This window comes from Chroicocephalus ridibundus, chromosome 21 (assembly GCF_963924245.1).
Source record: "Chroicocephalus ridibundus chromosome 21, bChrRid1.1, whole genome shotgun sequence".
Lineage (NCBI taxonomy): Eukaryota > Metazoa > Chordata > Aves > Charadriiformes > Laridae > Chroicocephalus > Chroicocephalus ridibundus.
Window position 1 is genome coordinate 5,112,836 of NC_086304.1, and position 16,238 is coordinate 5,129,073.

Here is a 16,238-nt window from a genome sequence, read left to right on the forward strand (position 1 = left end):
GTAGTGCTGCATGGGGTTGTTGTGACCCAAGTGCAGGACCTGGCACTTGGCCTTGTTGAACCTCATGCCATTGGCCTTCAGCCCATCGATCCAGCCTGTCCAGATCCCTCTGCAACGCCTTTCTACCCTCAAGCAGGTCGACACTCCCACCCAACTTGGTGTCACCTGCAAACTTAGTGAGGGTGCATTCCATCCCCTTGTCCAGTGTAGGCTGCCCTGCTCTTTGCCCCGGGGAGGGCGTGCCTGGGACTCGGTGCCCACCTCCCCACACGGAGCTGAAATATGCCTGGCTGGGCATCCTAGAGAAGAGATCTCAAGGGGCAGGCTTAACATTTCTCTGGTTTCTTTGCCCAGGGACGGTCTTCAGCCTTCCTTGCCTTCTGGCTGTTGCCCTGGTCTCTCTGTGGAGACATCTGCTGAGCATGTGCCTCTTGGCCGCGTACGTACGACATGTTTCTGCTGCGGATGGGGGGTAGAACGGGGGTGTCTGAGGGCCGGTGCCAGCAAAGGGCAGAGCAGAGGGTGCTCCCCAGCCAGCAGCCCGGGGCTCCCAGTGGGGCGCCTCAGCTTGGGCGCTGCTCGTGCTGTGGCCATTCTCAGGGGAGCCAAGAGCAAAGCCCCTCGGCAGCCATTTGCTGCAGCCCCAAGCTTTGGCTGCGGCAGGACAAACTGCCCCGTAGCCAGACGCTCGGGTGCAGAGCCAAGCCTCCGCAGGGCAAGGGTTTTCCCCAGCTCAGGCAAGAGACCACGCCGGTCTGTGGAGGCCTCTGGGAGGAAAGGCGGACAAGGCTCCTGCGCTTCCCAGCTCTGCGGGAAAACACTTGCCCTAAGAGGGATGTGTGTGATGGCAAGGGAGAACAGGCCTGCTTCCTCAGCCAGAGGGAGAGCAAGGTCCGCACCAGAAAGACTGCTGGAAAGCACTCTTCGTGTGCTCGACGTCTTTGCTTCCTGGGATGATCTTCCTGGAGACCTTCCTTTGGGGAAGAGCTGCCGGCAGAGTTGAACGATGTGGACAGAAATCGTGTTCCTGCTGGACGCTGCTCTGTCAGTTCTCTGTCAGCAGCAGGCTTCCAAAACGGTGTCTGTTTGGCCTGAAACGGGAAATCCGCCTGTGAAGGGGTTTGTCCAAGGCTTGGATCATGACAGCACCAGGACTCCCTCTTTTTCAGGCAAAAGATGGCCCTGCAGAAGAAGGCGTTCTTGCAAGTCTTCTTGTTGCTCCCCCTGGCTCTTGGTGAGTTTTCATGAGCAACCATCTGAGAGCGACAGCCTGGCTGGGCTGGACGCCACCTTTCCTTTTGGGCCAGTATGTGCGGAAACTCCCGTGGCCCAAGTGCTTCCCAGGCAAGTCCTTGAGTGGGACTGCCTTCTGGGCTCCCAGTAAGACTGGTAGCCTCCCAGTCACACTGCTGCCCTGCCTACCGGACCACAGGGCTCACTTAGTCGGCACCTCTGCGAGAGACGGGGGTAGCTCTTTGCAAGCCTGACCTGGGGATTCCCAGAGGGCAGGGGCCATGCAGGGGGACCGATGGAGAGGTACCTCTCCTCGCCCAGCAGCCTGGTCTCGGTGCTCACTGGGGCAGTGAGGGGAAATGGGGAATAGCTCTGGGGCACCGAGCACACCTGAAGATCACGGCTGCGCAGTCCGCTCAAGCCCGGGCTGATGGCCCCCGGTCAGAGGTGTGTCCTCTCCCTGCACCCCACGTCCCCCGCCTCCTCAGCTCACCTGCTGCCCCAGCCCCAAGGCAACAGGGACAGACAACGCCACTGCAGGCATCGCCAGCACCCCCGGTAAAATAACTGTCTCTTGCTGATGTGAATTGCAGCTGCTGTTTACTGCGGGACCTCGCTGCCAGGCCTGAAGCCCCTGAGGTAAGCGATGTTTCCTGAGCTGGAATTGGGTCTGTGCAGAAGGGTCAGACGACCTCGTGTCCCTGCACCCATTTGCCTGAGAGCCGGGGCTCCCGCACGGCCCTTCCTGCCTTTGCCTCTTGCGCCAGCTGGTGCGGAAGGGAAGCGCTGGCAAAGCAGGGAACGCACGCGTGTCTCTCCTCCTTGCTGAGCTCAGAGGCTCCCAGTGGGGTGGGCAGCTCTCTGACAACATCTGCTTTCCTGGTTCCTGCAGGAACTGCCCGGTTTTAATGGCGCAGCAAACTCAAAAGATGCAGCTAATGCTGGAGGAGGTGGCTCGGCTGAGGGCAGAGATCAGCAGCGTGAAGCAGGTGCTGCGGCGTGTTGGGGAAGGAGGCTTGGCTGGGCAGAAGCCCTTGGGGCTGTGGGTGTGTGGGACTGCTGACTGCAGTCAGCCAGCCTTTGCCCCAGGGGCCTCCTGGGCTGCACAGGCCCTTCTCCGGCCCCACTTTCACCGGCCGCTTCAGGCAGCGCAGGACTCCCTTGGCACGCCAGCACCTCTGGCTGCTCTGGCTGGGCTCCTCAGGCAGGGGTGGGACCCAGGCACGCTCACGGGGGGCCAGCCATCGCTGGCAGGGCTTGAGTCCACCTTCCACCTGCCCTGGAGAGTGTGGAGGATGGGGACGAGGGTGTGGGGACCCTCATCAACCCACCTCGGGGCCGTGGCCATGGCTGTGGACACAGACACTGTTCCTCAGTCCTGCAGCTCCGTGGAGAGGGTTTGCCTTGCCTTTCTGACAGTGGCCCTTTGCCGCTCCGGGCGCTAGTAGCCACGCTGAACGTTGATGTGCTCCTTTTCTCTGTTTGTTTATGGCGTTCCCAGGAAGTCGAGGAAATGAAGCAGGCAGCATCTGAGAGGGCTTTGGAAGCCTACGTGGAGATGTCTGACTGGGCCCTGCAAAGCTCTGGTATGGACACAAACAGCCCCGTCCCCTTGCCCTGCGCTTCTCTGCAGCCCTCCCCAAAGGCGCCTGCGCTCCAGGCGCTGCTCTCCAAAGTGGGGGAGCTGAAATGCTTGGGGGGTCCCAGGGCAAGGCTGTGGCAGAGCAGCTCTCTCAGACTCCCTCCCAACCCTGCCCTCGGCATCCTCACGCTGCCTCTGGCGCTGCCCCCGCACGTGTTCCTGTGCGGACGGAGGGGCTCTCTTCCTCTCCTCAGCATTGGAAAAGGAGATGGCCGGGCCGTCCTTGGCTGCTCACGCAGCAAGCCCTCAGCTTGGGTCTGCTGCCATTCACATGGGCACCATCTGTCTCCCAGAACCCTCAGACCTTCTCCTGCTGGTGCTGGGAGTGCAGCAGTCACCAGGCACGTGGCCGCCCTCATTCCCCTGCGCGGCTGGGCAGCTGGGCAGCCCACCAGCCTGGGACGAGGACAGGACTGACAGAGGCGCAGCTGGCCGGCGGTGTCAGAAATAGTGTCTGAGCACCAAGCCCTCCTCGTCTGTGGCCTCTTGCAGTCGTCTGCTTTCCCTTCCCTGCAGGTGCCAGCATTGACCTGCAGAGAACTTCGGAGACCTACACCTGCAAAAAGGACTGGTTCTGGAGGTTTATTGAGTTCTTTTGCACTCCCCGCAGTCCCGATCGCATTTTGCAGGTATTGTAGCAGAAATCGAGAGGGAATTCTCTCCTTTCTTCCTGTGAAGTTGGAGACTGACCTCAGGGCTCTCCCTTCGGTCCAGTGTTGCGCCGTCTTGGGGGTGGGAGGCGAGAGGTGGGGGGTGCCCTGCAGAGCCCCTGGGCAGGGATGTGTTTCTGCAAGGCCCTGACTAGAATGGTTTCGTAACCACTGTTCTCCTCTGCTCCATAATACTGACAGCCCTGGCAAAGGTCGGTCAGGGAAGGAGGCCTCCTGCTTCTGTCCACTTCCTCACACACACCTCATTTTCAAGCTGAAATAGACCCCACAGACACACCGGTGCCTACGCTTCAAGCTACGTGGGCAGTTGTCTTGGCCCCAACACTCTCTCACGCTTCATTGCTCTGGCTTTCTGGTTGCAGCCGGATGTTTCCCCGGGAAACTGCTGGCCTTTCCCAGGGCATCAGGGCCAGGTGGTCATCAGGTTGCCAGCGCGAGTCCACCTGACTGCCATCACTGTGCAGCACATCTCCAAAGAAGTCTCTCCATCTGGGACCGTCACCAGCGCCCCCAGGGACATCGCTGTCTTTGTAAGTCTCTGCTGGGTGCTTCTGGTGCGGATCTGGTCCTGGGGGAAAGCCATGACAGGGTCTTCCTTGCTTTTGTGCCTCCTCTGAGGTTGGAGTCCCGGTCTCCTGAGCACTGCAGGGCCCTGGTGAGGCTCTAGGAGTCTCCTCCTAAGGGCTCTAGAGGTCTCCTCCCTCTTAAGACTTGTTCTGGCCAAGCAGCTCAGGGTTCTTGACTAAAACTCAAGCGGAGCCTGAGCTCCACCGTAACCAGGGCTAGACTAGGGCTAGAGCCCCAGGGGAGGGTGGGTAGGTAACAGGGCTGACCCAGCACCTACGTTCCCTCTTTGTCGGGACGAGTCTGAGCTGCTCTCCTTGTGCTTTGCCCCACAGGGAGTGGATGTGGACAGAGAAGAGGAAACTCTCCTGGTGACCTTCATGTACGATGTGGCAAAAGAGGCCATTCAGACCTTCCCTCTGAAGGTGTGATGCACGCACGGTGTTGGGGGAAGATGCCAGGGAGCAAAGCAGGTTTGCCTGCAGGGCCATGGCAGGAGGAGCGTGAATGCTTTCTCCCTGGGCAGAGGGGGCCTGAGTCACCGCCAGGAGAGAGCTGGTGGGGTTGGGAGGGCTGAGTGGCACGCGGTGGTGCTAGCAAAAGGACAGTGAGGGCAAGGTCAGGCCCGTGGGAGCATGAGTCCCAAGAGATCCCTGGCTGCCTTCAGCAGAGCCCGCTGCACACGCAGCCACTGCACCCGAGCAACGTCTTTGTGCCATGGAGAAACAGGGACGCCCGCTGGAGAAAGCCGTCGGGCAGCACCCTGGCTCCATCCCGTGGCCTGCCTGCAGGCTGGACGGTGTCCTCTCCTCCCAGCATAGCATGCCCCTTCTCTCCCGCTGCTCTCACGCCTGCCCGCAGGAAAGCGGGCAGAGCAGACAGCGGGAGCTCGGGGGGGTGTCACACCAGCTGCCCCACGCAAAGGAGCACCTCCCCGGCCTCTCTGCCGGCACAGAGCGAGGCGCAGAGGGAAGGGGCAGAGGGGAGGGAGGCTGAGCCCCAGCCGGGCCCATGCAGAGGGTGCCAGGTGCCTTCCCCCTCCCCGTGTCCCCAGCCTCCCCAGCACCCCGCTACCAGAGCCAGCCTCAGGTTTCCACAGCCGCTCCCACCCACTGTCAGGAGCTTGTTCCTGAGCAGGAGCAGGGCTGGTGGGGGGAGATACCTTGACTGCATTGTGGCTCTTAACACCTCCGATTCCTCTTCCCTCTTTTCCTCGCAGAACGCCCCGCATCCCAGAGCCTTCTCCTATCTCAAACTCCTTGTGAAGAGCAACTGGGGAAAACCAAAGTACACATGCATTTACCGAGTGCAGGTTCATGGGAAGATGGCAAAACCAAACAGCCTCAACTGAAACCAGAGACAGAAAAAGGACAAACATAAAAAAGAAGAAAAAGAATAATGTTGCTGCGACTCAGATTGGTGTAGAAGATTTGTCTCCTAAGTTGGGTGCACAATAAGGTCCATTGCAGGGAGGGCAGTCGTGGGAAAGCAACAGAAGATCGGCGAGGAGGATTGTTAATACGCTCAAGTGACTCACAGCTGGGTGCTGGAAAACACATATATCACACTAATTGTTATTCAGTCTCGGACGCTTGCAAGAAAAACACTTGCACTTCGATAACATAAACCTGTGATGGACTCAGGGACAGCTTATCCAGCCACTTGAGAATCCTGGCCTGCTGCTGAAGAAGATCAAAGCACAGTGGGAAAACGATGCCTGTTTGAACCCTTTAAATGCCAGGCAGAACAGGGACTCCGTGCGTGCTCTTGCTCACAAGGACTCTCTCGCTGCCAAGGGCTCTTGCTAACAAGGACTCTCTCTCACTCCACGGTGCCCGCAGTCCCTGCTTCCGTGCCTCTGCCCGGGTGTTGCTTCGGAGATTCCCTGGTCTGTGAGGTATCGAGAAGAAACTTGTTCTTTGCCTTTCATCCGTGGTTTTGTGGTTGTTCCTGCGTCCTGCCCGCATCGGCTCACACAGCGGGGTTACAACCAGGGACTGAGTCTGGTAAATAGGTAAACGTAGCTCCTTGTGAAGAACAAACAGCGAAGAATACCACATCCCCGAAGAGACTGGAGGGACCGATAACAAGCTCGCAAAATAAATGGGGGAGTTGCAAATGCTGCTGCATTTATCTTCCCCAGTCCACACAAAGAGATTCCTCTATTATCAGCTCAAACCAGCCACCGTACACCACTAGGAACCACCCAAGACCTACCATGAAGCCCCTAACAGAGTTAATGTGCATGTGCCAAGGGGATGTGAATATGGAGATGAGTTCTGGAAATGTAATGAACGTGGCAATGAGTGCTGAGACATGTAACGACCACGCATATTCTGTATGGATGTAAGTCTCTGTGAATCTCACATTCAGTGGACATGTCAGGTGGAGAGATCCCCCACGTCCCCGGTGCTGAATAAAAGAATGCCTGCTTCTTAAGACTACATCGGTGTTAAGAAGTTCATTCCCGATTTCGGTGACGGTTTCTGCGACCCAGATGGGACTCTGCCTCTGAATCTCGACAGATCCTTGGAATTGCAGGGCCTCCATCCGGCACCGAGGGATTCTCAGGGAGAACCTCCGATCCCCGGACCAAAGAGCTCCGAGCAAGGCCCCTGGAAAGGTGAAGGCATTCTTTTCTTTAAGGGATATTAAGGGTTGCCTGTCCATAAGGCGAGGCATAAGCCTCGCAGGGTTGGGCTGTAAAGGTACCTAAGGGAAGGAGTTGGTCTCACCGGATGAAAGCCTGTGAGAAACGCGGCTGATAAGCGTAAAGGTATTGTCCTCAACACCAGGCGGGGAAGGGCCGCACCAAGAGCAAAGGTCTGGTATAAAAGGTTCAGGCCCTAAGGTTTTGTTATTTTGTCTTGTGTAATAAGTGCTATGTTCAGTTGTCATTTTCTTTGTGTTTTGTGTTGTTCGTTCTACTAGTACTATCCTATAATGGGTAGCAAGCCCTTGGCGGAAGGGGGAATTTTGAAAAAGTCTCCTTTAGGTTGTATACTGAAGCGTTGGAAACAAATAGGAGGGGACCCGCTCACGAGAAAGCAGCTGATTGAATATTGTAACAATTGGTGGCCGTTATGTACTTCAGAAGATCAAGAAAAACGGACAAGAAATGGGACTTTAAAATAGAATACAATTTTACAGCTTATGTTATTTTGTAGCAGGGAAAACAAATGGGATGAAGTACTGTATGTAGATTTGTTTTTCACTTTAAGAAACCACCCAGAGTGGCAGAAGGATTGTGGGCGATAACCAGATATCAGAGACGGTTATTCGGAATGAGACATGCTATGCCAAAAGCCATTAATTGGTCAAAATCGTATGAGGTTAAACAAGAACCAAATGAATCGCCACCTGCATTTATGGAACGAGTAAAGAATACTGCTAGGAAATACACGAACGTGGACCCCGAGAGGAGGCTGGGCAATTGGCCTCTATTTTTATGGGACAATCTGCCCCGGATGTACAAAAGAAACTCCAAAAGTTAGAAGGAGAAGATTCGAGGGACTTGGGAACATTGGTGTAAGTAGCTTGGACCGTCTAGAATAACAGAGAAAAGGAGAGGGAGAATCAAAGAGAAGGGAGATTAATTGCCGCATTGACGGGAGTTGCTCCGGGAAGAATGAACGGGGCCCGGGGAAGTAGAGGAGGCTACAGAAGAGTTGGGAAGGAACTCGTTTAGCAGAAGCTCAGTGCGCGATCTGCAAAGAGCGAGGACATTGGAAAAACGCGTGCCCTAGAGTCAGTAACCAAGGCTCGATCCTGCAGCCTGTCAAGGTGATGGCTTTAGGTGATGGTTTAGGGAAGCGTTGCAAAACAGGTAGTAATAAGTCACCTACGTAAACAAATCAATAGCAGGCATGCATCGAGGATTGCTGAAGAGGAAAGTTCATCTGGAGGGCAACTGACGGAGAGGAAGATACGACCACCAGATGAAGTAAACGACCACCAGAACGACTGTGATTCGCGAAATGACTTGCCTCATGATTGTGCAATTGGTTCTGGGAGGGGGCGTGCTTATGTTAATGATTTAGGGAAAACGAATGAATACGTAACAATTTTGTAAATATAAATGGCTCAAAATAAGATCATTGTGGGAGCACTTATGGTGGAAAATCCCCAGTGCGACCGCAGCGCTGCTAATAAAGAATACCTGCTCTACAGGACCATCTGCTGTTGAGTTTATTTCTTTGCTTCAGCTCGTCTCTGTAATCCTGAAAGTTGAAAATATTATAACCATCTGATTTAGGTGAGACCCCCAAAGAGTGACCTTTGGAAGTCTCAAAGAGGGGAACTGTTACACCCAGGGACTGAGCGTCTGGTCAATGGTACTTGACTCCTCCCTGAGGAGGGGTTCAGAAAGCCCGGGGGGTCCTTTCTGAGCCCCGGGACCCAACGGGAAGGTCTCCCTGACGGCTGGTCTGACCCCGGCCCCTGTGCAGTAAATAACCAAGTGTGCCCTTCCAGCGCGTCACAGAGTCATGGAATGTGTTGGGTTGGAAGGGACCCTTAAAGGCCATCTCATCCAACCCCCGGCAGTGAGCAGGGACGTCTTCAACTAGATCAGGTTGCTCAGAGCCTCATCCAGCCTGGCCTTGGATGTCTCCAGGGATGGGGCCTCCACCCTCTCTCTGGGCAACCTGGGCCGGTGTCTCACCACCCTCAGTGTAAAGAGCTTCTTCCTAATGTCTGATCTAAACCTGCCCTGCTCTAGTTTAAAGCCATTGCCCCTCGTGCTGTGGCTCTGTGCCCTCGCAAACAGCTCCTCCAGCTCTCCTGGAGCCCCTTCAGGGACTGGAAGGGGCTCTAAGGTCTCCCCGGGGCCTTCTCTTCTCCAGGCTGAACCCCCCCAGCTCTCTCAGCCTGTCCCCACAGCAGAGGGGCTCCCGCCCTCGGATCACCTCCGCGGCCTGTCTCGTAAAGCGCTGCCACATTCACCGCTGACTTTGTTAAATCGCTGGTTTATGTTAATAAATATTTCCCCACTTCTCTCCCACAAGTGAAGCCAATGGCTGCGCGCGCCACAAATTGGCCCTTGGTGCCCGGCTCCTGAAATGCCCCTAATGCTGCCGCCACTCCCGGAACGCTCCCAGTGGCCACTCCTGTGCTAAAGCGCCACCGCGCAGGGAGCGGGGCGCGGCGGGGAGGAGTTGGTGGGATCGGCGGTGTGTGTTTGGGAGATCCCGCTTTCTGCCCCCAGTGGAGGGCGCGGGGCTGGGGCAGCCGGCAGTGTGGGGCCTGCGAGGCTGCCTGCGCCCGGCCGGTGCCACTTCTGCCGGGACGAGCCCAAATTCGGGGGTCAGCAGCATCAGAAGCTCCGCTGGAGGCAGTGCCTGTGCTGGAGCCATGGTGGGTGCACTCCTGCTCTCACCAAACTAGCTTGTTCTGGCATCTCTCCCCATCTACTCTCCTCAAGGATACAACATCTCAAGACTTCCTTGTATCCAACTAAGCCCAGCAGATGTCTAACCCATCCGCTTACAAAGCATTTCAAACTTAGCTACATTATTCCAGTAAGGAGGAACCAGATGTTCTTTTCAACTGGGTATCAGTAAGGCCTGAGGGGCTTTCCACCCCAGCCTTTTGTGCTGTTCAAGGCTACTGTATCACCAGCGACGGTATCACCCTGGCAGCAGCCATTGGCACCTGCTGTTCTGTAACCTTCAGCAGTCCCACCACAGAAGGGTCAGCTGAAAGACCGGGTAAGGCAGACAGCTGTGTAATGTCCTCAGTCCCTCCAGCTGCTATACCAACAGCCCACCGATACGCTTTCGGGTCTTTGAAATACCCTCTCTTGAGCAAGTCTACGCCAAGGATGCACGCAGCGTCTGGGCCACTCACAATGGAGCGCTTCCGCCATTTATTCCCAGTTCGGCTCACTTTGGCCGAAGTACAGTCAGTTCTTGAGACGTGTCACACCAGAATCAGCAACAGATTTTGTCCCTTTATGAGCCAATGGCAATAGGGTACACTGTGCACCGCTGTCCACCATGTCTTTATGCTTTTGTGGCTCTAATACACGAGGACATCGAATCCACACAGCCCAATAAACTCGGTTATCCCTCTCCCCCTCCTGGCTGGAGGCAGGGCACCTCTAATGTTGAGGACAACATCTACAGTTAGCAGATGAGTTCCGACCCGGACCAGAGAACTGCTCCCTGGGCACTGGAGCAGCCACCCTCCTGGAAGAATTCTTTCTTCTATCTGTTTTACCTTGCAACTAGTGCCTGTAGGGCCAAGGTAGGTCCTTCATCCCACTTACTCAGGTCCTCTCCATAGGCACCGAGGTAAAACCACAAGGTGTCTCGTAGTGTCTTCTTTTCCTTCCAAGTCGGTCTCGTAGGAGGGCATCTTCTCCTAATGGCTGCGACATGGGTCCATGCAGGGGAAAAGCGGGATGTTTCTTCCATCCTAGACAGTTTCTCAAACAGTGTCTCCTTTTTCTCAATCATCTTCTCAGTTTTATCAGCTTCCCCGCTGCTGAGCCGGCCGGGCCAGCGGCCAGGGAGTGGGGCTGCCGAGGGCAGCAGGGCCGGGGCAGGCGGCATGCCTGCGTGCTGCGGGGCCGAGCGGCACGCGCTGCCCTGCCCGGCTGCGGCCCGAGGGCCCTGGGCCAGGCGCCCCAGGAAGGACGGGTTTGGGGGTGGATGGAGAGGGCCAGAGGGGCTGGAGACCGTCCAGCAGCAGCCTCAGCAGCATCCTCAGCAGGTCGGCCAGGAGGCTGGGCTCACAGGACAGCGTGTTCCACGTGGCCCTGGCAGTGCTGCAGAGCCAGAGCACACTGTCAGCAGGGCCACCTCGGCCACCACCCCTTCTGCCTGGGCAGGCCCCGGAGGTCCTGAGCTGCCCCTGAGGCTGACGGGCCACGTACTTGTCACAGGGCCGGGAAACCCTCAGCAGGCCAGTGACCACTTCATAACTGTCGATGTCGGCCAGCCAGGGAAGGGTGAACGTCAGGATGTCCTGGAGCAGCATCCTGCTGACGCAGACCAGGTGCCTATCGATGACCTCCACGAGGTCGTTGACCTACTGGAGACAGCGGGCTGGAGCACAGCTATGGCCCCTGCTGACACCAAGAGCTGCTGCCCTCCTGCTGCCCTTTGCTGGCCTCAAGGGATGCCCGTCAGGTGCTGCAAGCCCTGGCCTCGGGGCGGGGGGAACGGCCCCCGCAGGGCACGCGCACAGGGCAACCCGGCTGCACACTGCCTACCCCGTATAGCTCTGAGCACGAACCTCTCAAGACCAGCTCCAGCACCCTGCCAACCAGCAGGGTGTCAGAGACCCTTGGGTCTGCCATGTTTTTCAAGATGGCAAGGACAAAGTCGTTCATCTCAGACGGGAAGAAGGGGCTCCCAAGTAGCTGAGGGAGAGAGGGAGGGAAAAAGCGTCACACTGAGCGCCCTGGCTGCAGGGACCGTGAGCTCTGCCGGCAACCAGAGCTCGCCGGTGGCCAGAATGGCCAGAGCTGCTGTGCTGACGCTGGGCTAAAGCCTTGGACTACTCCCTGCAGAGAGCTGGTGGCTCCCCGCAGCCTGATGGGCGGGAGGCCGTGCCATCCCCCGCCGCGGCTGATGGGCTGGTTCATCCCAAGCCTCCCGCCAGCCCCACGGCCAAGTAGCTGAGGCAGAGAGGGAGGGAAAAGGTGTCGCACTGAGTGCTCTGGCATGGGTAGCGCTGGCTCTGCCCCATCCAGAAGAGATACCATCTGCCTCGCCCTAAAAGAACGGCCCCATTCTCTCTGTCCCTGAAACAGCCTTCTTCGCCTTTGTTACTCAGGAGAGAACTGAAACTTTCTCTTAGAAACGTAGGTCTTTCTTCAGGAAAGATGCAATGTGTCCGGGAGGATTCCAAAGGACAAACATTTTACAGAAGTAAGATGTTCCACCCGTCGTCTTTTCATTTTTTGCTTCTTCCTGTTCTGCTCGTGGCTTTAGGCCGACACGCCTGTACGCAGGGAGGTCAAAGGCCTGGCAGGGGAATGGCCGCCCGCAGCCAAGGCAGACCGTCAGCCCCCGCCCGGACCTAACAGCGCAACCCCCGTCTTTCTGCTCGGGGCCGGCGCCGGGCGCTGCCGTGAGCGGAGCGGGCGGGGCCGGGCCGGGCCTGGCGGCGGGAAGGGCCTCCCCTCAGGGAACGGCGGGCCCGCGGAGCGTTCTGGGAGCCGTAGTCTCCCCGGGGCCGTAGGCCGGGCGCCATCTTGTGCGCGGCGGCAGGCCCGGCGGCGCGGCTCCCACGCCAGCCCCCACCGGCGGTAGGGAGCGGCAGCATTCCCGGGGGGAGCGGGCGCTGTTCCCCGTCACCTGTCGGGACCGGGTGCCTGGGCAGCGGAGACCCTCCCGCCATGGCGACGCCCGCACGCCCAGCTCCTCCTCGACCTTCCTCCCGTCATGCACCGCGCGTCTCCGCCTGTTCCGGCCCAGCGCCGCGCGGTGATTGGCCTCTCGGGCGTCCTACCCGGAAGCGGGCGCCGCGGCAAGAGATTTGAACGGCAGCGGCCGCCCCGGGAGGCGGCTGCCGAGCCGGTGAGTGTAGCCTCCGGGCCCCGCTGCCCCGCAGCCCGTTAGCGGCTCCCGGCGGGTCTGCTGGCGGCAGGACTCTGGGGGGGCTGGGCGCCTTTCGCCGGGCCGCGCGGGCGGGCCCGCGAAAGGAGGCGGCGGCGGCGGCGGCGGCGTCTCCTTGGGTCTCGTTCGTTGCCCCGCGGAGGATACCGCCGGGTCGGGCGTGCTTGCCTCTTCGGCAGCGCAGTCGCCCGCTCTCGCTGGCAAGCGTTAGCCAGGAGCCCCCGTTAGACGGTAGCCGCCTGTGCCCGGGGCCTGCGGGCGCTCGGGCTGCCCCGTCTGGTGAATTTCCCGCTGGGGGTGTAGCGCTTGGTCATCAGCGCAGGTCGCCCCCCGCCCCGGCCCGCGCTGGGCTGCAGTAAATGCGTTTTCCGTTCCAGAGTCTGCTCAGCGTGGAGAAGCCCAAAGGCCGGCTGCAGTTTCTCCTCGCAGGGGCTGAGAAGAATTGCCAGGTCCCCGTTGCTCTCAGAATGGCTTTAGGTGATTATGAGGAAATTCTCAAGTGCTACGAATCCCATGAAAGGACTGGGACAGGTAGGCCTGATCCGTGGGCACAACCCGATGCGCGCGCCCTGTCTGACCGCTCTCGTGCTTCCCTAAGCACACGTTAACTGTTGCTGTGGAATGCACGGGGCACGTTTCTGTTGTGTGTTTTGCGTGGCAGAGCTCTGGCAGTGTCACTGGAGGTGGGTGTCAGTGGTCGCTTCTTGCTCTAGTGAAGACGCTGCCCGCTGTGCGCGTGACACATTCGCTGCCCCTGTGAGATTACAGGCAAGAAAAGACGTCCTCACGCTGAGCTTTCAAGGTCTCTTTCTCCGGTTCTAGGTGGGTTTGCTGATTATTTCGATGTTCTTCGGTGGCTCGACTCATGGGTGTGTGGGCACCTACGTGATGTACTTTCACCACTAGTTTCCCCAGCGGGTCAGCAATATCTTGCCATACTTGAGCAGCCCAGAGGGGTTTACCTCTGGGTTTGCCTGTGCTGCCAGTTGCTCTGCTTCCAGTGCCTCTGGCCTTCTTGTGGGGCTGCCACCACTGGTGGGGCCACTCTCCACCCCTCCCGGCGCCCCGAGCGTGCCTGGGGGAGGAACTGCCGCTCTGCTCAGCAGCAGAAGGCCCCACTGGGCCTTCCGTGGGGCCCTGCGAGGCCCGGGAGAGGCCCTGGGGCTCTTGGTGGGGACCGCTTGGCCCAGCTCATGCTCCTGAGAGGGCCGGAGAAGCCCTGGGGTTGCCTGGAGGGCAGCAGGGCCCTGCCCGTGCCCCAGACAAGCCCGGCTGCTGCGTCCGGGTATGGAATTGGCCATGTCCACCAGCTATCCCCAGGGTGTTCAGCCTCCTGAGCTAGGAGATAAGGATGGAGAGCAGAACAACCCACCCATAACCCAGGAGGAAGTAGCCAATGACCTGCTTCTGCACCCAGACGCACAGAAGTCTATGGGGCCGGATGGGATTCACCCAAGAGTACTCAGGGAGCTGGCGGGAGAGCTCACCAAGCCTCTCTCCATCGTTTATCAACAATCCTGGTCAACAGGGCAGGTCCCAGATGCCTGGAGGGTGGCTAATGTGACGCCCATCTACAAGAAGGGTCGGAAGGAGGATCCGGGGAACTACAGGCCTGTCAGCCTGACCTCGGTACCAGGAAAGATCATGGAGAGGATCATCTTGAGTGAGCTCTCACGGCAAGCGCAGGGCAGCCAAGGGATCGGGGCCAGCCAGCATGGCTTTAGGAAAGGGAGGTGCTGCTTAACCAACCTGATCTCTTTCTATGACCATGTCACCCGCCTTCTGGATGCGGGGAAGGCTGTGGACGTTGTCTATCTGGACTTTGGCAAGGCCTTTGACACCGTCCCCCACAGCATTCTCCTGGAGAAGCTGGCGATCCATGGCATAGACGAGTGTTCTCTTTGCTGGGTTAAAAACTGGCTGGCTGGCCGTGCCCAGAGAGTTGGGATTCTAAATATGCGTATGGAGTAGTCCACACTTTTGGAAAAATTTGGGAGGAAAGAGGTTTAATTAATACCCAAGGAAGGAATCTAATACATCAAGAACTAATAGTGAAAATTTTAAAGGCGTTAAGAAAACCAAAGGAGATAGCAGTGGTACATGTGAGAGGACACCAAAAGGGATTAGATTATCGAACCAGAGGGAATAACCTAGCCGATAGAGAGGCCCAGGAAGCAGCCCTGAGGACTCAGGTCGCTAAAATTAATGTAGTATAAGTACAAGGAGACATTAGTGAAAAAGAACTAGAGGAGAAAGAAAAGAAATTTACCCCTGAGGAACAGGCAAAATTAGAGAAAATAGGAGCTAAGTTAGAACAGGGAAAATGGATGCTGCCCGACGGGCGAGAGATGTTGCCAAAAGCTTATGCCAGGCAAATATTAGAACGCTTACACACACAAACACATTGGGGTACAAAGGCGATAAGTGATCATTTCCTTAAACAATTTGGCTGTATTGGGATTTTTGAAATAGCAAAGCAAATCAGGCGAGGATGTTTAACTTGTCAAAAAGTAAACAAGAAAGTGTTTCGGCAAGCAGCCACGGGAGGAAGGAAAACAGCTTATAGACCTTTTGAAAGAATACGAGTCATAGAATCATAGAATCATAGAATCATAGGGTTGGAAGGGACCTCTGGAGATCATCTAGTCCAACCCCCCTGCCAGAGCAGGGTCACCTAGAGCAGGTGGGTCGATTTTACTGAATTGCCTAAGGTAGGGAGAATAAAATATTTACTAGTACTAGTAGATCATTTAACACAATGGGTAGAAGCTTACCCTGTAGCGCGAGCTACGGCACAGATGGTAGTAAAAATCTTATTAGAACACTTAATACCTAGATATGGGATAATCCAGTATATTGATTCTGATCAGGGCACACATTTTACTTCTAAAATAATAAAATTATTATGTCAATCATTAGGTATTCAATGGGAATACCACACTCCGTGGCACCCACAAAGCTCAGGGAAAGTAGAAAGAATGAATCAAACAATAAAACAGCAATTGGCTAAATTAACGATTGAGACACAGATGTCCTGGACGAAATGCCTACCATTGGCACTATTAAACATAAGAACTAAGCCACACAGTGAGACTGGATTATCGCCATATGAAATGTTATATGGAATGCCTTACTCCCAAGGGATGCCCCTGGGGAACAATGTGGTTGAAGATTATAGTATCCAAAAATATATAATATCCATTGGAAAAAGGTTAAAAGAACTATGAGAGATTGGGATGATGGCTCAAACACCACCATTAGGATTTGACACATGTGTCGTGAGTGAAAGGTCCAGTGAAGGAGTGGAGAGTCACATCTGAGCCCGGAGAAGCCAAGCTAACCATCAGCCGAACTTAAAGAGACCTTCATCAAGAAGCATAAGCCAAGTTGCTGTGGGAATTTCATTGTAACTACTCCTGTAGAATTAGTGGACAGGGATAAATACCTATTAGGAAAGGTGATTTAGTCCATTGTGTAAACGGTGCTGTTTATTTTTAAGGGCAAAGTGTTCTACATGTTTTAAAATATATCATTTTCCAAAAAAGAAGTCAAGGATCTAGG

At 56.5% G+C, this 16,238-nt stretch overlaps 1 protein-coding gene across 2 annotated transcripts; it reads left to right on the plus strand.

The window, feature by feature from the left end:
- The first annotated feature begins 396 nt into the window (after positions 1-396).
- On the plus strand, positions 397-8,208 carry LOC134525837 (sperm-associated antigen 4 protein-like). Of its 2 annotated transcripts, XR_010073860.1 has the most exons (10): positions 397-439; positions 1,170-1,234; positions 1,827-1,872; positions 2,126-2,222; positions 2,735-2,819; positions 3,392-3,504; positions 3,909-4,076; positions 4,446-4,535; positions 5,330-6,733; positions 7,975-8,208. XR_010073860.1 is itself a non-coding variant. In XM_063357099.1 (9 exons), the coding sequence occupies exons 1-9, from the start codon at positions 423-425 to the stop codon at positions 5,459-5,461; spliced, it is 813 nt and encodes a 270-aa protein (XP_063213169.1). In that variant the 5' UTR covers positions 397-422; the 3' UTR covers positions 5,462-8,208. The 2 variants fall into 2 exon arrangements, 1 of the variants encoding a protein (XP_063213169.1); XM_063357099.1 differs by having other exon boundaries at positions 5,330-8,208.
- The last annotated feature ends 8,030 nt before the right edge of the window (positions 8,209-16,238 follow it).